Here is a 22,657-nt window from a genome sequence, read left to right on the forward strand (position 1 = left end):
TCCTTCATCCTTACAGCTGTGCGCGCTCTTTTGTACATTGCCATCACTACTCTGATCAACCATTCCTCCACTTCTAACTTCCTCAATGCCCATGTCAATACTTCGCATGGAAACCTATCGAATGCTTTCTCCAGATCAACAAACCCAAGAAACAATTTCTTCCTCTTCTCCAAGTACTTCTCCTGCAACTGCTTCACAATAAAGAGCGCATCTGTCGTTCCTCTTCCTGGCATAAATCCAAACTGCATTTCGTCGATCTTCACCTTCTTCCTTATCCTCCTCTCCAACACCCTTTCCAATACCTTCATTCCATGCTTCAATAACTTTATCGCTCGGTACGAGCCACACTCCAGAGGGTCACCTTTCCCCTTGTATAGAGGGACGAGGGTACTCAGTTCCCAATCCACTGGAATGCGGCCTTCTTTCACCACCAGATTACAGATCTCTGTCATTCTCTTCACACCCCAATTTCCTGCTGCCTTCAACATATCTCCCACAACTCCCGTTGGCCCTCCCGCTTTTCTACTCTTCATTGCTTTTATCGCTTCCTCAACTTCCTTCTCAGTTATCTTCTCTGCCAGTCCTAAAACTGGGTTACTCTCTATGTTGCCATCCCATTCATTCTCTGTATTCAACAGCATTTCCATATATCTTTTCCATCTTCCTTTAATTCCATCTGGGTCGACAACGATTTGTCCCACTTCATCCTTCAAGCAACTCACCCCCATCACTTCACACCTCTCTTTCGCTATCTGCTTTGCAATCCTGAATACCGCTCTCTGACCCTCTTCCGAATCCAAGCGTTCTCTGAACATTTTCCTACATGCCTCCTGCGCCTTTGCTACCTCTTTCTTTGCAGCCTTCCTGGCTGCCTTATAACTTTCATGCTCTGCTTTTTCTGCTCCCATACCCTTCGCCTTCTGCCACTCCTTGAACTTCTTCCTCTTCTCGTCAGTCCTCTTTCCAACTTCATCATCCCACCACCATGTTTCCGAGTGCCTCGGTGGTCCTTTTGTCCATCCACATACCTCACCAACGGCTCCCAACAGACTATCTTTCATTGACATCCAACCACGTTCAAGCTCAACCACATCATCCTCTACCCTACTCAGCCTCTCTTTTAATGCCTCCCTTACTGTCACCTCTTTCAACCTCCACACCTTCATTCTCGGTTGCTACTTCACCCGCCGAGCTCTCCTCGCACCTTTCACCCTTATGTCGCAGACAACCAAGTGGTGCTGTGAAACAGCTTCCTCCCCCGGGATCACCTTTGTATCCCGGAGGTGCCCCCTATCTCGCCTACGCACCATCAGGTAGTCAACGGTTGTCGTCGACCCACCTGACGTGTATGTAACAAGCTTATTATCCCCTTTCTGAAACTGAGTGTTACAAATCAACAAATCAGCTTCATCAGCAAACTCCAAAATCCTTTCACCTTCTCCATTTCTCACACCATATCCGTAACCCCCATGAACTCCCTCAAAACCGTCCATACTCCTTCCCACATGTCCATTTAGGTCTCCTCCTACCACAACAACTTCCTCATCTTTCACGTCTTCCATCAGCTTCTCTATCGCACACCAGAACTTGTCCTTCTCTTCATCACTCCGACCAACCTGCGGAGCATATCCCGAGATGACGTTCACCAAGAGCTTTCCAATCATCATTTTCACCATCATCAACCTATCACTCACTCTCGTCACACTCACCACACTGTCTACAAACTCCTCAGAAAACAGGACACCAAAAGCATTCACGCCCTCTGGGCACCCTTGCCACACAAACTTGTATTTCTGTCCCTGCCTACCCTTCACCATTCTCACACCACTTCCCTTCCATCTTGTCTCTTGCACACAACATATATCCACTCTTCTTCTGACCAATACTTCCACCACTTCTCCTGATCTCCCTGTCATTGTCCTTACATTCCATGTCCCAAACCTCAGAAACAGATCTCCACTTCGGGCTGTACCCTGCCCATATGTAGTTGTAATTGTCATGGTTCTCTTTTTTGAGGCAATGTTTTTTATGGCCGGATGCCCTTCCTGTCGCCAACCCTCTTTGTCGCCTCTTATGACATGCAGGGATAGGGTGTACCTATTCTAACCAGGGTACACACCGGGAAGAGTCTAGGTAGTTCCTTATTCTTTCCATTTCCTAATCATGGAGCTCAATATGCTCTTGGGAACTTTAAACACTCTAGAAAAATCCGTTGCCGGATTTTGTCGCAGGTTATGACCACAGTGTGGTCATTCCTGTTTAACAGTAAAAGTTCATGTCGGATGCAAAGACTGGCCGATCGCCGAACATCAGTTCATGGGAGACCATTCTGATTGAGGAAGGGCGATAACTCCACGCGGTCTCTTGACGCATGAGTTCTAAATAAAGACTGATCTTTTCACGTTGACATGCAGCAGAAGGCAGAAGGCAGTCTCGATGAATGATAATCAAACAATCTTCCTTGTCAAGTCGCAGGTGCAGTTCTACAGGTTTATTCGTCACATCGCGTTTGATTTCAGGACAGATCATGTGCAGGGCTAAAGTAAATGGGAAATTTTGGATCATTGTGAGTTGAAGCTGGGAATATCTGTCAGTGAGTTGGTTGAAGATCTAGGAAAGCCAGGGATTTCTTTCTCAAGAATCACAGGAGTAGTCGTTCGAATGCTTTTTGCAACCCATCTCGACGACAAATTCGGTGCATTTCCCCCACAGAGTGCGTTATTGATGTCATATTTTCCAATTTTGAATCAATCCAAAATATTTGTGCAAAAATAAGGTTATATGTGTTGTTTGAGAAAATAAAGTGTGTTTTGATGTCTTTAAATGTTGAAGAATGACTTGGAATTTAATTCCATTTCAGTCTTGTCCTTTGAAAATACAACAGTAAACATCTGTCACCTTGAGGTCGATGAGGGAGTCTAACACCACCATGATTATTGCCTCATCTGGGGGGTGGAGAGGGGGAGATTAAGAGAGGTTATTTCTCCAATAAGGGTCATGTTATATGGTGTATAAGCTGAATGCATGTGCCCATCAGGTTTTCAGTATGTTCTTGGACACGCTTTTGGACTTTGTGTCCGTATACAAGTCCGAGTTGCAGGACTGGCTGTACGTGCTGCTCACCCAACTGCTGAAAAAGACCGGTGCGGAACTGCTGGGCTCGGTGCACGTCAAGGTGCAGCGGGCACTCGACGTCACGAGGTTTGCACCAAATTCGAGCCTTCAACACGCTTCCTGGAGGGAAAAAATATTTTGCCAACTTTAAACTGTTATTTGAAAAGCAACTCTTTAAATTGCAATTTATTCATTAAATCGTTAATTCCTTTTGAGCTTTGCATTCTTTACTCTTACGCTTGATTTAATACTGCCACTCAAGTAATCCCAAATTGGAGAATTATGTGCAAAAGAAGTTGTTTCGGTTATTTCGCCTAAAAATAATCTCATGGAGAGGGTCCCTGTGTCCAGCCGTCTGTCTGTGCATAGTACGTACGTACATACGTCCGTTAACGTTTGACTAAAACATCTTCTCCTCACAAACTACCCAACCGATATGAACCAAATTTGGTACAATGCATCATGACACAAGGTCTAATGGGAAAGTGCTCGCCATCTGGATCTGCCTCCTATAATGGGGGGTAAAAGTGGGGTTTTGCCCCAAATATTGGTATTTAATTCAAAAATCTTCTTAGAAACTGCCAGACAGATCCAGGCCAAACTCGCCACGGGGCATTGGGACCATGGCCTAACTTGAAGTTGTGCTCCTCATGGCCTTATCTGTGCCGAAAAAGGGGCCACGTGCCCCTTACCGAATCCCTCATTTTCACTAAAAGATGTTCTTTTCTGCAACTATCTGAGCGATACGGACCACATTTGGTACAATGCATCAGGACACTAAGTTTTCATGGGGTTGAGCTCCCTATCTGGATCCACCCATTTTAAAGGGAGTTTTGCCCAAAGGGTGGTTTTGCCTCAAATTCAGGTAATTAATTATTTTAAAATCTTCTCAGAAACCGTGGAGAAATAACCGCCAGTCCCTCACGGGGTTATTTTTTTAGCTTTAGGGTTCATCACATGGCAGTCCAGTTCCGTAAGCATGTCATTGATCTGAAATGGTTATACCATATTGCAGCAAAAATGACTGGAATATCATTGAATATTCAATCAATCGCAATTCAATTTTACAGCCAAATACAGCGTACAAGGCTCAGTTGCTTAGTGCACCAAGCCAATTTCCAGGTTTCCCTCCTGAGAGATTCTTTCTGCGTCCATCTTGTCCACCCCATGCATCTTCTCCTGTCCATCTTTCCTTTCCACGCCCATTGTTTGTCTAAGCCTGCCTCTGTCTTGACCTTCAACTCTGGTGTTGTTGTCCTCCTCCCCCCTCTCTCAACTGTTCCTTTTGTCCTGTTGTGTCCTTATCTGTTCAATGTTCTCATACTAGCTCTTCTACGAGCATTGATTGTGCATACAAAAAATATATATATATAAAAAGCCTGCCTGAATGTTGGGTATGACCACATCCTCTTTCCAAAAGCAGACGTCCGTTAAATATATCACCAAGTCTACCACATTCACAGGAGGTAATCTCACAAGGTTCAAAGTCCACTAATTTGCTGAGATGGTCAAAGGTTTGGGTAGATCGCACTCGTGTACATACTTTCAGGCCTTGCACCGGTCCACTTCCTTGGGATTTTGCAGTGCGGGGACTTGCAAACTATCAGCTTTCTAGGCAAGTTCAGAAAGTTATCCAACTCTTTCGTTGTGCAGAGGCACACCCCTTTCTCACAGCTACGTTTCCAAGTCATTTTGGCTTGTTTTAGTAGTTTTGTGAGCCATTTTAGGTAACAATCCTTATCTGGCACGTACGATATACATTCAACTGCCCCGAAGAACCCCGGTGGTGGGGGTTGCATATAGTTTGATGTGTAATCGTTACTTTATTGTCTTGATTTCAGTGAACACTCAACTTGTTCTTGTATTCAGTCAACATGCTCTATCTTGGTTGTCTCCCTCCCTGCAGGATCTCCTTCGCGTACAACCAGCAGTTCAACATCCTCATGCGCTTTATCGTGGACCAGACTCAGACGCCTAATCTGAAGGTAAAGGTAACTCTCTGGTCCATCTCACTTGTAATTTGCTTTCTCCCTGTTGTCTGGTTTGTCATCACCTATCATCTCCCACCAGCCTGTCCTGTTCGCCAGCAAGAGTCAAAATTTGACGATTGCTGCTTCAAAATTGTCCTCTTTATCTATGTTTGCAGTATTGGGCCAGCATTTTGCAGTTCATCTGAAATGCTGACAAACATATGATTGTTGGAGTGGAATAAAACTTGCTTAAAATTACTTTAGAATTTGGACATTTTACTATTCATGTCTTTGTGTCCCGAACCTCCTCCTCCTCCAATCCTCATTTTCTCATTATAATTAGACAAGTGGGTTTTATCACAAAATCATCAACTAAGTTTCATTCACCGACATGGTGTCCATTTTTGTTATCTCATTAATAATAATCTATATATAATTAGCCTAATCTCAAAATGTGTAGGTATGTTTCATTACAACCATTGGTTGGATAGCTGGCCTGGCTCCACCCACAATTGGAGTCTGACTCCAACACTGAAAAAAATTAATCCGTCGTCCGCAATTTTGCTGCGCCGTCAGGCCCAAGACATATTCAGAAGTGCTATACAGTATTCACAATCGCCATGTCTTCCCTACAAGTTTTCTCTTAGATGTGAAAAAGATCAAAAATAACTGTTAAAAGCATCATCAAATGTCAAAAGGTTGCAGCCCATAGGCGGCACAGGCGTTTTGAGGAACACCGTTTGTGTCACAGGCGTTTTGAGGAACACCGTTTGTGTCACAGGCGTTCTGAGGCACACCGCTTGTGTCACATGCGTTCTGAGGCACACCATTTGTGTCACAGGCGTTCTGAGGCACACCGCTTGTGTCACATGCGTTCTGAGGCACACCATTTGTGTTGCAGGTGCTCTGATGCACACCGTTCGTGTCACAGGCATTCTGAGGCACACCGTTCGTGTCACAGGCATTCTGAGGCACACCATTCGTGTCACAAGCTCTCTGTAGCACACCGTTTGTGTCACAGGCGTTCTGAGGAACACCGTTTGTGTTACAGGCGTTCTAAGGCACACCGTTCGTGTCACAAGTTCTCTGATGCACACTGTTTGTGTCACAGGCATTCTGAGGCACACCATTCGTGTCACAGGCATTCTGAGGCACACCGTTTGTGTCACAGGCATTCTGAGGCACACCGTTTGTGTCACAGGCATTCTGGGGGCACACCGTTTGTGTCACAGGCATTCTGAGGCACACCATTCGTGTTACAAGCTCTCTGAGGCACGCCGTTTGTGTTACAGGCATTCCAAGGCACACCATTCGTGTCACAAGCTCTCTGAGGCACGCCGTTTGTGTTACAGGCATTCCAAGGCACACCATTCGTGTCACAAGCTCTCTGAGGCACACCATTCGTGTCACAAGTTCTCTGATGCACACCGTTTGTGTCACATGCAATCTGAGGCACACCGTTTGTGTCACATGCAATCTGAGGCACACCGTTTGTGTCACAGACATTTTGAGGCACACCGTTTGTGTCACAGGCATTCTGAGGCACACCATTTGTGTCACATGCAATCTGAGGCACCCCGTTTGTGTCACAGACATTTTGAGGCACACCGTTTGTGTCACAGGCATTCTGATGCACACCGTTTGTGTCACATGCAATCTGAGGCACACCGTTTGTGTCACATGCAATCTGAGGCACACCGTTTGTGTCACAGACATTTTGAGGCACACCGTTTGTGTCACAGGCATTCTGAGGCACACCGTTTGTGTCACAGGCGTTCTGAGGCACACCGTTTGTGTCACGCATTCCGAGGCACACCGTTTGTCACAGGCATGCTGAGGCACACCGTTTGTGTCACAGGCGTTTTGAGCAACACAGTTTGTGTCACAGGCATTCTGAGGAACACAGTTTGTGTCACAGGCATTCTGAGGAACACTGTTTGTGTCACAGGCATTCTGAGGAACACAGTTTGTGTCACAGGCGTTCTGAGCAACACAGTTTGTGTCACAGGCGTTCTGAGCAACACAGTTTGTGTCACAGGCATTCTGAGGAACACTGTTTGTGTCACAGGCATTCTGAGGAACACTGTTTGTGTCACAGGCATTCTGAGGAACACAGTTTGTGTCACAGGCGTTCTGAGCAACACAGTTTGTGTCACAGGCGTTCTGAGCAACACAGTTTGTGTCACAGGCATTCTGAGGAACACAGTTTGTCACAGGCGTTCTGAGCAACACAGTTTGTGTCACAGGCATTCTGAGGAACACCATGAATTTAAACAGAGGTTGAGTGCACTCAGGATATGATGATGTAGACAACTCTCTATGCACTCTGGTGATGGGTTATTGGATGTTTTATATACAAGTAGTAATATTTACTCATATATTGTTTGAGAGATCGGCAACCAGTGTAGTGATCATGTTAGAGCAGTGGAATCATGGGTGTGGTTTACCTGTACACAAGACGAGATGCCCAGCTCTGAAGGCTTTGGAGTCACATGAGATGACCATCTGGAAAAAGTGTGAATAATGCGGTACATTAGTCTAAGCCTGAGCATACTCGACTGCTCATTCCAATAACAAGGTGGATGCCGAGGTTCTTGACAGAGCATCGCGGGGCTTACCGTGTCTAAGAAGCGATCCCAGACAGGTCGTCACTCCATTTGAGTGTGCAAACTTCCATGAGAGTCGAACGCATTCCAGTGAGGGCAATGTAACCGCTTCACCACATCCACCGCCCAGCCCCTCAATGACGAGGTTCTTTAATATTTAATATTTCCCTGGACCAACAAGGTTTTATTCAATTTTTTCCTTTTCAAAAGGCCAAACTAACTGGCTGTACCATCCGTGCATCTTTGAGAAGGTCACCTTTCACCTGAATCCTTTTATCTCTATCAGGCCAATGCAGCACTGCCCAAGTTAGAGAATGTTGTTCGAATAACTTTGTGTATATGAGATTTTAAATATCTCCACATCCATACTAATTATTAGTCCCCTTCCCGGAGGGGGCTGTAGGTTTGCTCTCCATCCGTCTGTCCGTCCCACCTGTGGTTTCTGCACTTTTTTCCATTCCCTTTAACATATTCAACTGAAACTTTGTACATGGCTTCATTATGACAAGTTAGAGAACAAGTTTGGGTTTCAGGGCGTTTCACCAATTTTTCACGGAGCTATTCCCTTTTTGCTTGGAACAAGAACATTCCGCATTGGGACCGGTAGAGGACATGTATTGCAAATGCAATTTAGGAAATGTGCTCTGGTTAACTGCAAACGCAGCCTCTCCTGACCCGACCCAGTACTTCAGAATGACGTTGCTGTTGTCTCGCGCCAGGTGAAGGTGGCCGTGCTGAGATACATCGAGAGTCTGGCGCAGCAGATGGACCCGGCGGATTTTGTAAATTCGAGCGAGACTCGCCTGGCCGTGTCTCGTATCATCACGTGGAACAACGAACCAAAGAGCTCCGACGTGCGCAAGGTAACGCGGTGAGGTCGTGGACGCGCGGCGTATATCGACTGCACTCACGGCCGTGTACTTGCTTTGATTGTTGTCAACAAATATATGAGCTTGTCTATGGTTGCTTAATTGCGATTTTTGGTTGTCCACCTATTCTATCATCACAACAGTCAGCACTTGTGTTAAAGTACCCGTTCTACCCCACGTTCACGCAACGCAATAGTATTGCTACCATGGTGCAGGATGCTGCTCCTTATGCACTGATGTCGATTTGTCTACAAGATTTCTTGGATCCATACATGTGGCTTGCCATTGTGGCACATGTGGCATGACACGTGGCTTGCCATTGAGTACCAGCTTGCTGGGATGAATGATCCCGGTGTGTACCCCGATTTAGAATAGGTACACCGTATCCCTGCGCATCGTAAAAGGCGACTAAGGGTTGGCGCCAGGAAGGGCATCCGGCCATAAAAACATTGCCTCAAACAGGGAACCATGATTGTCATGGGGTCCGCAAGGCTAACCCCTGCTCTCGCGGGGAAAATGGCCTTAAAACGATCATTCATTCATTCATTCATTCATGTCTTGGATCCATACATACTTGGATCCATCCTCAGTCCTTCCTCCTCCCAAATTTTTATCCTTTTATTGCCCGTCTTTCTATTCTTCCCAACAATTCCTTCTCTCTCTCCTATCATGGTTATCCCCTGGGCAACCAAATTCGAAATACAGTATAATTTTACCTCCACCGCCAAAGATGGTCGGGGTTATGCTTTCACCCCTGTCTGTGTGTTTGTCTGCAAGCAGGATATCTCAAAATGTTATGGACATATTTGGACGAAACTTGGTGGACAGGTTGGGTGTGTGACGAGTACCAATTCAGGAGATTTGGTGAAATCTGGATCAGATATGAGAATTTTAAAAAGTGATAACTATATTTTGAAAATTAAGTAAATTTCAGAAAGGTGGCAGCCTTCTCTCTCTCTTTTCCTCTCGTTGAGCCCGCCACTTCCATGGCTATTTATCTGTGGTGCCCCGAAGCATTCCTTTCCCGGGTTGTGTGCTGCGTATGCCCTGAACCTCATGAAGCGACTGGCACACAATGACATACTCTTTTTAAAAAGCACCGTCGGATCTTTAACGTCTTTAGGCAAATGCTAGCAGATGAGGCCAGCTTAAAATCTCACCTGGTGGACGGCACACTAATTGATGCAACACCGGCCGGGGTGATAGTTTATCGCCGTCCGTGAACTGCACCCAGGCTAGACACGTAAGTGAGGACTCTACCTCGGAGATGTCGGGAAGTCCACTTTTCTACCCCCAACCCCACACCTCCTTTTACCTTGCACATGTCCTGCTGTTAGTATGTTGTGTGCTATTACATTGCAAAATGATAAAGTTGCAGATGAGGTATGTTGTTGGTTACACGTGTGTGTGTGTGTGTGTGTTATGACTGTTATGTGCGTGTGTGTGTGTTAGGCAGCACAAGCGGTCCTCATCGCCCTTTTTGAGCTCAATACACCTGAGTGCACGATGCTACTCGCGGCTCTCCCCAAGAGTTATCAGGAAGGAACTACCAAACTACTGCACAGCCACCTGCGTGGAGGGAACACGGTAGCACCCTGTCGCCCCCATCACCCTTGCTATTCAATGATGAACTTTAATACCCCTCATCCTTTGATGTGATGATGATGGTCCTTGTTGCGATTCCCAAGATTGATATCCTGATGGAATGGCCTGTATTGTTACTGACAATCCTGTAATCTATTGAATATTCTTCAGAACAATAAAAAACATTTCTGCTGCAAGTTTGGGATAATTGAAATAGTAGAGAGAATCCATTGTGGTTTTATTGGTTAAGTGCAACATGTCGTAATCCTTGAGATTATTGGTATCACGACACGTGGTCATTGACACGTGGCTTGCCATCACCAAATTTAACTGTTTTTTTTTTTTTGGCACATCAACCTGTGGACCGAAGATCTCTGGCAGCGGTGGCCCAAGAGCTGGCATATCTCGCTGCTCACCTGGCAGTTCTGGACTACTCACTCCACCCAGCTTATCCAGCCGGGGCACGCTTTCTCCAAGGTTAACTTTTTTCAACGTAACTATTCAGTTTTCTTTTCCCAAACCTATTTATTAAAATTTTCCAGAACCTCATTGTTGGGGATATCCACATATTAGGGATTCTGAGTAAAAGTGTGTGTGATGCAAATTAAGAAAAGGAAGAGTAAGATGGAAGGATAGGGGTGAAAATATGAAACAAGGTTGAGGGGAGATGGGAGTAACGAACCAGGTCAGGATGTATATATAATTGGAAACGGGATGTTTGAGCCGTTTGAATGGGGTAGGTTGTTGACAATTGCACAATGTATGTAATTTGTAGATTGTCCCATGTACCTCAAACCCAGCGACCTTCTGTTGGCCTTTATTTCCCAGTATTTTTAACCTAATTCAGGTATTATCTGGGCATTTATCTGTTCTCCAGAACTTGTGTCCAATTGTTTTGCATATTCGCCATGACCTTAACACCTTTTATCTCATATAACCTCCTCCTGCAACTTGTCAGGGATTTTTGTTTTTCAAATAGAGAAATCTAGGTTGATGAAAGACAACAACACAACAACAACATGCATTTTAAGGCAATTTTCCCTGCTAGAGCGGGGGTTAGCCTTGCGGTCCCCATGACGATCTTCTCCATTTTGCCCTATTTTCTGCATCTCTCCTTGTTAACCCCCTTGCCCGCATTTCTTCTTCCACCATCTTTAGCCAAGTCTTTCTCGGTCTTCCCCGTCCTCTACTTCCTTCTACATTAACTTCCATCACTCTTCTCAACCAGTCACTTTCATCCTTCCTCAATACATGACCAAACCATCTCAACCTGTTCCTCTTCACAGCATCAATCACAGGCAATATTCCCATCATCTTTCGCAATTCATCATTTGTCCTCCTCTCTCTCAACGATACTCCGCACATCCATCGAACCATTCGCATTTCCACCCTTTCCAGCCTTCGTTGCTGCTCTACGTTCATTACCCATGTCTCGCTCCCATAAATCATAACACTTCTCACACATGCAGCATACACCTTTCCCTTCAGCTTCAGGTTGATGAAAGAGTGAAAATATAATAAGACAAGTACAGATACATTCAAGGTACATCGCCCCCATGCCAAATAATTAAATATCCTCCAGCGCGGCATTGCCGGAGCGCCTCGGGCACCCGGCAATGCTGCTGTGCAGATCATATAGAGACGGTATTGGGAGGGAGAGATGTACAATCATTGAATGATTAATGGCATAATTAAAATCATGAAATAATAATCGTAAAATAATTAATTTATTAATCAGTTGGCTAATAGCACACATACCTCAACCACCAATTTCATCCGAAGCTGTAACTTTTTGAAAATTAATTAAATAAGTCATTAATTGAAAAAATTAATCAATTAATTGATTGGTTAATAAATAAATAATTAATCGATCAATTGATTAATCAATAAATCAAAAATATCCTTTTTGGCCACATCTCTTGGTCACTGTTGTGTCCGAATATGAGCTTCCTAGCTCCAAATGTGCCTGAGATATTGCCCAGATGAGAAAGAAAATAAATAAGTGATGAACAACAAAAATAAATAAATAATAATTTTAAAATAATTAAATTATTAATCAATTGGCTAATATAATCCTGAAACCACCACCGTTTCATCCGAATGTATAACTTTAAAAAAAAAATGAAGTGATTAACTGAATAATTAAATAATGAATCTATTAATTGATGAATCAATAAATTGAAAATACCTTTCACAGCCAAATCACTTGGTCATTGTCCTGTCCCATTATCAGCTTCCGAGCTCAAAAGGTGCCTGAGATAATGCCCAGAAGAGAAAGGAAATATAAAAGTACTTCATCGATAAGAAAGTAATTAATCAATTAATTGATTACCGTAAAACTTTGACTATAACCTGCCCCTGTGCATAATGCGCATCCCCAACTTGGACTTTTGTTGCAGTGTAAAAATCTATAGACCTATATGTAATACGCAACCCCATTTCAGCACTCAAATGAAAAAAATATCGACGTAAAACATGTTATTACATCTGTCAAAACGGCGAAGTTCATCTCAACCACGACTGTCGGCCACGATCTCTTAATAGTTGAGCAGAGTGGCGCTAATGAAAGAATATCACGGCAGGTCAAGGAACTAAATTTACGACAGTCGTAAATTCTATCAATCACGATGTTCAGTTGTGATTGCGCAAAGTTTAAACAGAGTAGCACACATTAAATAAACGGCGCAAGTCGGATAGCAATCCAACGAAGCAACCCGTAGCCTATTGTCGGACGACAATCACGTGGTACTCAAGTTGCTGATAATTGGCTATATTTTATTATAAAACCCAAGTGTTTTTTAACAGCTTCATTCAGTTGTTCATCTGATTTACCAGCGACTTCTATTTCCACTAGTTTTCTTACCGTAATTAATTAACCAGTTCTCGACAACGATCATACATCACGCCTCAAAAACTAAACATTGTTCGATACGCTGAAGATCACGGCAACAGAGGTGCTGGGCGGGAATTTGACGGAATATCTGAGGTGAACATCAGACTATGGAGATGACAGAAGGAGCGTCTGCAGTCGCTCCCACGAAGCAAAATGGCCGAACGGGATCATGCGGCCGCCCATCCCAAGTTCGAGGCCAAACTGCTCGATTGGGTCACAGATTGTTGGCAAAAAGGCAGTGGCGTCAGCATTTCGGAGGTGTGAGCGTTCCGTTTTCTAGGACGTCCTCGACGATCGATTCAATCTGAAGAAAACTTACAAAAAAATTAGACCTATGTATAGTATGCACCTCTAACATTAAAAAGATTTTTGGGTAAAATAAGTGTGCGTTATAGTCGAAGTTTTACGGTAATCAGAAAACAAAAAATACCGTTTTTGCCAAAGCACTTGCTCACTATTGTGCCGAAATTTCAGCTTCCTAGCTCAAAGGATGGCTGAGATATCGCTCGGACAAACAAACAAACAAGCAAGAAAACAAACAAACAAACAAACAGGAGTGAAAACTGAGTACTCCCTTTCAACATGCGTCATTGCCAGGCCCCCTTCGGTGCCCGGCAATGAAGTCATGCAGCGCTTGGAGATGGCAGAGGAAAGGAGCGGTGAACAACAGAATGTGGAAAGTTTATATACATCGCAACAGTGATGTCGTGCGAGCAGGTGGGCATTGCATCATGGTTAATCAAACAAGGTTATTGAGAGCAGTTAAAACTTGTCTGTGCCTATGGGTAAGGATATGTTACGTTGCAGTGTGTTACCTCCTCGAAACACTGGAAGAGGTAATGGTATTGGACTGTAACAAGTAGGCAATTGATGAAACATGAAGAGATGATGGATTCACGATGAGTTTGTTGTCTTCGTTTGTCGATCCCATAGCCTCGTCCCTTGTAGGACATCTATGAAAACGCGTTATCTTATCTCCCATTTGGCATTGTCAACAGACTCGCTCACAAAATACTCCCTGCCTTGTCTTTGCTCCCTGCCTACAGCCGGCATTGGAGCTGCCCTGTTCCCCCAGAACCGCCCCCCCCTCCTTACTTTCACGCTCTCAAACCCTACTGCCGGCCCCTATTGCCCATCGCAGGCCTCTCCCCAAAAGACTTCCAGGCTAGGCTGCCATTAAGGTAAATGCTCAAAGCGGTCTGGGAGGCCACCATACTTGTGCCTTCGCAGCATCGTGTGCTTCACGTTGCCCGGCCTTTGTTTTTGATTTTGCTTTAGAGCCCATGCGAGACCATGCCATTGCCTAGCCTCTGTGATCCAGCCTCCACCCCATCCCCCTTAAGTCTTGTGTCGATTGCTCGGCTTTTATCCTTCATGGCGCACACCTCGAGGTTTTCACGTCTCGAGGCTGCTCCGCGCATGTGCCGTGGCTCTCGGATGCATGTCCAAACGCAGTGCTTGCATCCCTTGCCTCAGCACACACAGACAATCAGGAAGTGTGTTGAGATTTCACTGGCAGCATGTGAACGTTTTCTCAACTTCGATATACGTGTTCCAAGGGCATGGCTGGTAGTTTTGAAATGGGAATGAGGTATCCCAGGTTTGCCTACTTAAATACTTTTTATGTTAATCCAAACACGTTAATCCAATCATTTATTTATCCTTTGATTTACCTTGATCAATTTATCTCCATATTAATCGATCTATATCTCAATATATCGATCCTATCATTGTATCGAGCTACCTAACTCACTCGCTAGCTGCCAACCAGATTATATCGACGTGTTATTCCGCCCCCCTAGCTTGTTGGACTATGACTCAGAAAATATGAACTCCGATGACATCTACAGCTCACTACGAGGTGTCTCCGAGGCAATTCAAAACCTCAGCTTCCGTAGCCAAGAGGAGCTGGCAGAAAGCCTCCCTGCACGCAAGGAGCCCAACTCGGTAGGACAGCTTTCTTTCAGTTTGGAAAAACTTGCCTCATTGATGGTAGCACGGTAATTAATCTCGTGCTTTCCTGAATGCCCGGTGCTCCTAGAGTTCCAGAGACAGCGGAATCGCCGCTTCCTTGCCGGATGTACGTGGTTCTGGAAGCAGTTGCGGAGGTGACAGCCCGGACGGCCCCGTGGTCGGAGGACGCACGGCTCTCGACAACAAAACGTCATCGCTGCTCAACACCATCTCACCGCGATCTCTCGGCTCGGGTTTGCGCCCTCCACGTGACTACAATCCACTCCATTACTCGGACGGGATTGGGCTGCGAGACCGACAGCCCCTCAAGGAGACCTTCCTGGATGATCCTCCTGCGCTTGTAAGAGCTGGTAAGTGACGTCGGCATTAAATGTCCATTAAAGTTTTGGAATTTTATACGATATAACTGAAATAACGTTATAACAGAAATATTACATTCCCTCTTCGCTGTAGTGTCTTTCTGTTTGTTGTTACCTACTTGCTGCATTGCCTGCCCTCTCATGTATTCTCTATAGTTAAATCGGTACTATTGAGACAAATTTAGGAAATTTCTCAGGGTAACATTTCAGGAGTTGTGGCAGAAATGTCACTATTTAATTGTCTTTTTTTCCTCTATGTCATGGATATAGGCTCAGTGGAGCAGACCTCCCTGCTCGACAATGTGGTGAGGCAGCTTTCGGTACCCGGTGAGCCTGGTGAGGAGCGCCGTGCCACTCTGATCGAGTTGCTGAAACTTGCACGAGAAGATGGCTTGGCGGAGTGGCAAGAACACTTCAAAACCATCTTGCTAAGACTCACGGAGCACCTCAGCGATGGCGACGTACGTGTTTCCATCTTGTGTGACTGATTTGGTTTTCTCTTTGAATCACTCGATAACTTCCAATGAAAGTTCCTTTCAAACAATGTTGATTTTTGTACACCGCTCCTTTTCAATTCCATCTCCAGGCGCTGCATGACGTCATCTCCGGGCACCGAAGGGGGCCCGGCGATGACACGCACTGAAAGGGAGTATTCAGCTTTCACTCTCGTTGTTTTCTTTCTTGTTTGTTTGTCTGGGCAATATCTCAGCCATCCTTTGAGCTAGGAAGCACAACAGTGAGCAAGTGCTTTGGCAAAAACAGTATCTTTTGTTTGTTGATTAATCAATTAATTGATTAATTACTTAATTATTATCAATTTATTAATCACTTATTCGTTTCCTTTCCCATCTGGGCAAAATCTCAGGCACCTTTTGAGCTAGGAAGCTGATATTTGGACGCAACAATGACCAAGTGATTTGGCTGTAAAGGATATTTTTGATTTATTGATTAATCAATCATTCGATTAATGATTATTATTTTTTAGTTACAGATTTGGATGAAACGGTGGTGGTTGAGGTATGCTATTAGCCAATTGATTAAGAAATTCTTTTATGATTAATTGCACAGCTAAAAAACAATAAATCAATCAATTATTGTATACCTTTCCCTCCCGATACTGTATGTGCTGGACGCGATATCGCTGGGCGCTGACGGCGCCCCAGCAAAGCCGCGCTGGAGGATGTTATTTGTTTATTTGGCATGGGGGCGGTATACTTTGAATGTATCTGTTCTGGTTTGGGTTTTTTAAAATTGGATAACACTGGTAGGAACTCACATCTCACCTGTCACTCATTTCACAATTCCCTCATCTTCTTTTTTTACATTGTCTGCAGTAAATGCCATCGCACCATGAGTTTGATGATCCGTTTCCAACATTGGCTTCCCCAGGCTGTTAGCAGGACTTTGGCACTGCGCGTACTACGAGAGATGGTGCGTAACCAACCGGCTCGCTTCAGGAACTACGCAGAGCTCACCATCGTGCGCAGTCTGGAAGCGCACCAGGATCCCCACAAGGAGGTTCATCCTCTTGCTATTTGTTTATTTTTCACTTTCCTTTTGCCGTTATCTCTCAAGTTTGACTTTACATCGAGCCCCGGATGACTTGATGACATTCCTTTCCGCCTAATGTTACGTGTTGTTAGACTTCGCTGTTGTGCGAATCTCGGAGTGTCTTATCCACCTTCTTTTGAACCTCCCATTTATCCATGTGCAGGTGGTACGTGCGGCGGAAGAAGTGACTCTGGCACTGGCCAACTCTATTCAACCGGAGCAGTGCCTCAAGGTGCTGTGTCCCATTGTGCAGAACGCTGAGCATCCTGTCAATTTGGCCGCCATCAAAATGCAAACCAAGGTTATGGAGCGCGTGGTTCCAGAAGCGTTGGTTCAACTGCTTCCAGATGTTGTTCCTGGGCTTCTCAAGGTAGGCTACCCAAATTTATTTTTCTGGGCCCTCCATAAGCCCGAGGGTAGGAATAATCGATAATATACAGGTCAATTTGAAAATCAATCAGACTAACTACTCTTTGTCACACATGCCATAAGGGTTTAAAAAGGGAGAGGGAGGGGTGTTCTCAGCCGGTAATGAAGTCCGGTTCCCGTGTTCATTTGGTGTGTGGTTGTCGGTATGTAATACACAGGGCTACGACAGCACAGAGAGCAGCGTGCGGAAAGCGAGCGTATTCTGCCTGGTAGCTGTGCACTCGGCGGTTGGAGATGAATTGAAGCCATACCTCGCTCAGCTGACTGGCAGCAAGGTCAGACCACTTGAAATTCTTTGTATCTGTTATCTTGATGCAACATCCCCCACCGTCGAGCGTTCTTTTTTAAAAATCGACCCTACATCCAGGCCCGCACTGCATGTGACTTAGTTCTGTGTACCGTGTTTGTGCAGATGAAACTACTGAATCTCTACATTCGACGAGCCCAATGCGGCACATCTGGTGGCGCCAATGAGCCCTTGGGTCAGATCTAGAAAATGAAATCGTTCCCGCATCATCAGTCATTGGCTGCATCGTTTGTAACGGCTCGAGCTCATTTCCGGTTGCGAGCAAAAAGATGCCTCTTTTGCTGCGCCGAGCACCAATGTTCTCAGTTGTACGCTGTTCCCTGATGTTCCTGATTCCTGCCCTTCTCCTATCTTCCAGCAGTATTTGCCACATTTGCCAAATTATTTCACACGACACAGAAATCCCAAATCCCTCTCCTCACCAATGTACACGTGCACTCTTCCATCATTAACACAGAAACCAGCGACGTTCGCCCCACTTACCGGTCACGTCACTATCCTGACTCGTCGAGTGAGCTGCCAGTGGCCAGCCGCGTGTAACGCGCTGCATTACCGGTAGACGGAACTCTTATTTGTTAGAAACACAGGACGAACGGCAAGTACGAGTACGAGCTCATTTATGAACTGAAGTCTCAGAAGTTGCTGATTGGTTAAGTTGCTGAAATCAGTTTGAAAATGTGAACGGAAACATTTCTACTGTTTTTATGAGGTCAAGCTTCCAGTGAAGCGGAAACGGAAGCTTTTTATTGCTACTTTGGCCAGTAGCCGTGCGATTTTGCGTTCGTACATCAAAACCAATCAAAGGTTTTGTTTTTGGCAAAAATTTGAAACGGGTTTATTTTGAAGCTTAAAATAAAAGGAAAAACCAAATCAGCTTCAGTTATTAAATTATTTAAAGTATACCTGTGCACAGGACGTAGGCGCCGACTGAAGGAACAGCTTTCAGCGTTTTATTTTAAACATCTTTTCGATAAATAAATCAATTCTTATTTAACAAACACTTGGAAACAGCACACACTGTTAATGAATGCAATGGTTTGGATATCTGGTTTTAATCAACGAACCTGGTTTTAATACTTTTGTTGTACTTGGAGGAGGGATTACATTTTTTTTAAAGACCCCTGACCGATAACCCCCTACCATCCCAACCCCTGACGAGATTCTTCGGGTAATCATAAAGATTTTCATAAAATCCGATGCATTGTCCATCACCATTGGTATCGGTGGATCTTATATCGCTGACTGGAATTGCAAACCTGGGAGATGGGCCTTAGTTTTGGGTTGGGCGGAGGATTTTGGGGGAGGGAGTTAGTGGGATTCTTCTTTTTTATTTAAATAATTCATGTACACACCCATCAACAAAGCAGTATCTTCGATTTATTCAATGTTGTGTTAATTGCAGGGACAGTATTTTGGAGCAATAACTATATTTACATGGACTGGTGTGACCATTTTAAAGGAAGTGAAGGAGGGCCGCCGTCATCGTGATTTTGGATGAGGTTATTTTGAATTTTTATTTCTTATGTACGTTTAGAGTTTCCAGTTTACCATGTTTGGCAGCCGGCAGTGGAAGGGTCTTGTAACCACGATATGTTTTGCATGTAGGCGATATTTCCCTCTGCATCCCTCTCCGCCTCTGTCACTTGGACGCGTACCTGTATTTAAAATATTTTGGGGATTTTTCCGTTGAAATTGTACAGACATTTCTTGTCTCTTGATCACTGTTTTCTGCTTGAAACGTTAATAAACAGAATATTGTTGTGTACATTGGAAACGTTACTCTGAGATGTGTGCAGCAGGTATTACCTGCGCTGAACAATAGCAGGACAGGTCACCTACTCGATCGAGCAGGTCAACTGAATCGAACTCGAGGCAAATGTTAATTTCTGTTTAAACTGATACACCGGGTACAAGGTTCATTACAGGATCGGTTTCAAATGAATCACAAGTTAAGAATCTGTGCCCCGACAGGATTTTAACTTCCCTCCTTGTCCCCTCGCTCCTTGCCACTCGCATCTCAACGTTTTCGTTCAGGACCCAATCAAAACTCCCACCCGCTCCGAGGCCGAACCAACACTTCTGCGCTGTCTCTTCTCTCGCGAGATCGTCCAGAATCTGGAGAGCTTGAAAGCTTCTCTACTCCCTGTCCCACCCGCTCCGAGGCCGAACCAACACTTCTGCGCTGTCTCTTTTCTCGCGAGATCGTCCAGAATCCGGAGAGCTTGAAAGCTCCTCTACTCCCTGTCCCACCCGCTCCGAGGCCGAACCAACATTTCTGCGCTGTCTCTTCTCTCGCGAGATCGTCCAGAATCCGGAGAGCCTGAAAGCTCCTCTACTCCCTGTCCCACAGCTGCTCCAGCCTTAATGCTTACAGACTCACACCTAATTAACCTCAACGAAATAAATCAGGAGTGGCTGTGGGAAACGAGCAATAGCGAACTTACCTATTCTCTTTATTGTAATACCCCCTTAGTTGCAAATAAAATTCATTTCTGATGTACGAAATAATATGTGCAATTTCTTCAATCTCAATGTGCCTCCATCTGTTCAAGATGGATGGTGCCCTTCGGGTGGGGAGAGAAGATTGCAAAAAGCAAACCAACCAGGGCTATCTTAACGACAATTTAACTTGACCAATTCAAACCCATCTACTTGACCACATCAGCCTGGTGTTGGTTTAGCGGGTGGGGTGATGGCTTGGGATCCTAGGATCCTGGGTTCGAATCCCGGTCGACCGCTGAATTAACGCCAGGGGGGTTGACTCAGCCTGTCATCCTTCTGAGGTCGGCAAATTGAGTACCAGTTCACTGGTAATTCCCTGTGCGTCGCAAGAGGTGACTAACAGGGTTGGCGGCAGGAAGAGCATCCGGCCATAAAACATTGCTTAAAAAGGGGACCATGGTGCCCGAAAAAGGCCAACCCCTGCTCTGCGGGGAAAAATGGCCTCCAAAGGCTGGATCCCCCAGCGGATGTCACCTGCTCCAGCTGTCAGCTGAGCCCAAATACCCAATTTAGAATCTACCTAGCCAATTTCACAGGCTACCTGCCCTCTATAGCACATTCAGATCACATGGGACTGAGCTGAACACTCCCTTATATAGAATACACAGCAACAATAACCATCACATTTTCTGCAAGGCCATGCCTTCATCTTTTATACACTGCAGGTGTGGCCCTCAACTCGGCAGTGGGGAGGTCCTGCACAAGCAAGATGGTGGGGCGCTTCAGGCTGTGGTGGCCCACAGTCCCAAAACAAGTCACACGACTTCTTTGACCCCCCCCCCCCCTCCTCTCTCCCTTCAGATTCTCGCCTGCTAGCAACCAAAAAGCTCCTTCACGGTACGTCCCGCCGGGAAAGAGCTTCACAACACAGACACTCCTGGCCTCTCCCCGGATCGTCAGGGTCTCCATACCCGTTGGTCACCAAACCCGACCCACCTCCAATGGGCCACCAAATTCCAGACACCACCGGCTGCTTTGTCAGATACCATTCCAGACACCACCGGCTGCTTTGTCAGATACCATTCCAGACACCACCGGACAAGTCGCAGAGGGAGGGGCCGCAGTCTCCACTCTCCAAGAGTCTGATCTGTACCTGCGGACACACATACCTTCCCCACCCACAAAATACTCCCCCACTGCCATTCAATTCTCCAACTCCTGCAATATACAAGGTACCTATACCCTGCAATGGCCTGCATACATGCTAATCAACACAAAGAAGAAGAGTCAAGCAGAGCATGATACTTGTAAAATCCAGCCCTCCCCAAAATAAAAAGTTGCCATGGATACATCAAATTGACCATTTCACCATTTCACTAAGATAAAATGGACGATCCTTATCAAAGCTCGGATCAACTGGATGAAAAGTGATGATTTTTCAGATGAAAATTTATGGTTTTAGAAGTTTGACCTTGAGTTGACCTTTGGCCTTTTGACCTCAAATAGTTGGTTTCCCAATTTAGTGACTCAATATGCAAATGCTGTTCAATGTTCAAGTCAATCGGATGATACATGACAATTTTAGAAATGTGACCTCAAGATGGCCTTTGACCTCAAATCAATAGGCTTCTTCCTTTTGACCAACTCAACCATCTGGTGAGGTTTCGTGAAGATCGGTTTAAAATTGGAACCTATAGGCGATTGACAGGCAAACAAAAGAACCAACCAATATATACTTGGCAAAAAAAGAAACGCAAGTTTTTATGTCAAACCCGACCCTACCCTAACCCTAACCCTAACAACAACCCTAACCCTAACAACGAACCCTACCCTACTCGAACAACTCGTGGCATTGTCGTCTGCTGAGTGAATTCGGTTCTAGCCTCCATGGACCATACACTACCATAGGAACATCAACATTCTTATGCAATTTAGCCTTGGAAGCCACAGTAAGTGATTGTTTGAAAATCCATTTTTTTGTATACTGAATCGAGGCTCGTGAAAGAGCTGACAACCGCGAGGGAAAGACAGCACAGGGGGACCGCGAGGGAAAGACAGCACAGGGGGACCGCGAGGGAAAGACAGCACGTGGGGACCGCGAGGGAAAGACAGCACAGGGGGACCGCGAGGGAAAGACAGCACAGGGGGACCGCGAGGGAAAGACAGCACAGGGGGACCATGAGGGAAAGACAGCACAGGGGGACCACGAGGGAAAGACAGCACATGGGGACCGCGAGGGAAAGACAGCACATGGGGACCGCGAGGGAAAGACAGCACATGGGGACCGCGAGGGAAAGACAGCACATGGGGGCCGCGAGGGAAAGACAGCACAGGGGGACCGCGAGGGAAAGACAGCACAGGGGGACCGCGAGGTAAAGACAGCACAGGGGGACCGTGAGGGAAAGACAGCACAGGGGGACCGCGAGGGAAAGACAGCACAGGGGGACCGCGAGGGAAAGACAGCACATGGGGACCGCGAGGGAAAGACAGCACAGGGGGACCGCGAGGGAAAGACAGCACAGGGGGACCGCGAGGGAAAGACAGCACAGGGGGACCGCG

General features: G+C 45.6%; 1 protein-coding gene across 21 annotated transcripts in view; it reads left to right on the plus strand.

The window, feature by feature from the left end:
• The window catches only part of LOC137428872 (CLIP-associating protein 1-A), a 266,499-nt gene extending 247,078 nt beyond the window's left edge, over nt 1-19,421 (plus strand). For 19 of the 21 annotated variants that reach the window (XM_078780720.1, XM_078780722.1, XM_078780721.1 and 16 more), the window contains 12 exons: nt 3,038-3,201; nt 5,021-5,099; nt 8,410-8,553; nt 10,012-10,146; nt 10,514-10,620; nt 14,839-14,983; nt 15,078-15,360; nt 15,640-15,830; nt 16,759-16,887; nt 17,084-17,290; nt 17,508-17,624; nt 17,762-19,421. In XM_078780720.1, the coding sequence (XP_078636846.1) occupies nt 3,038-3,201; nt 5,021-5,099; nt 8,410-8,553; nt 10,012-10,146; nt 10,514-10,620; nt 14,839-14,983; nt 15,078-15,360; nt 15,640-15,830; nt 16,759-16,887; nt 17,084-17,290; nt 17,508-17,624; nt 17,762-17,842 (1,782 nt within the window). In that variant the 3' untranslated portion in view covers nt 17,843-19,421. The other 2 variants (XM_078780738.1, XM_078780737.1) reach the window with 2 other exon arrangements.
• Nucleotides 19,422-22,657: the final 3,236 nt, after the last annotated feature.

The sequence above is a fragment of the Myxine glutinosa genome, chromosome 6 (genome assembly GCF_964187855.1).
Source record: "Myxine glutinosa chromosome 6, kmMyxGlut1.1, whole genome shotgun sequence".
NCBI lineage: Eukaryota > Metazoa > Chordata > Myxini > Myxiniformes > Myxinidae > Myxine > Myxine glutinosa.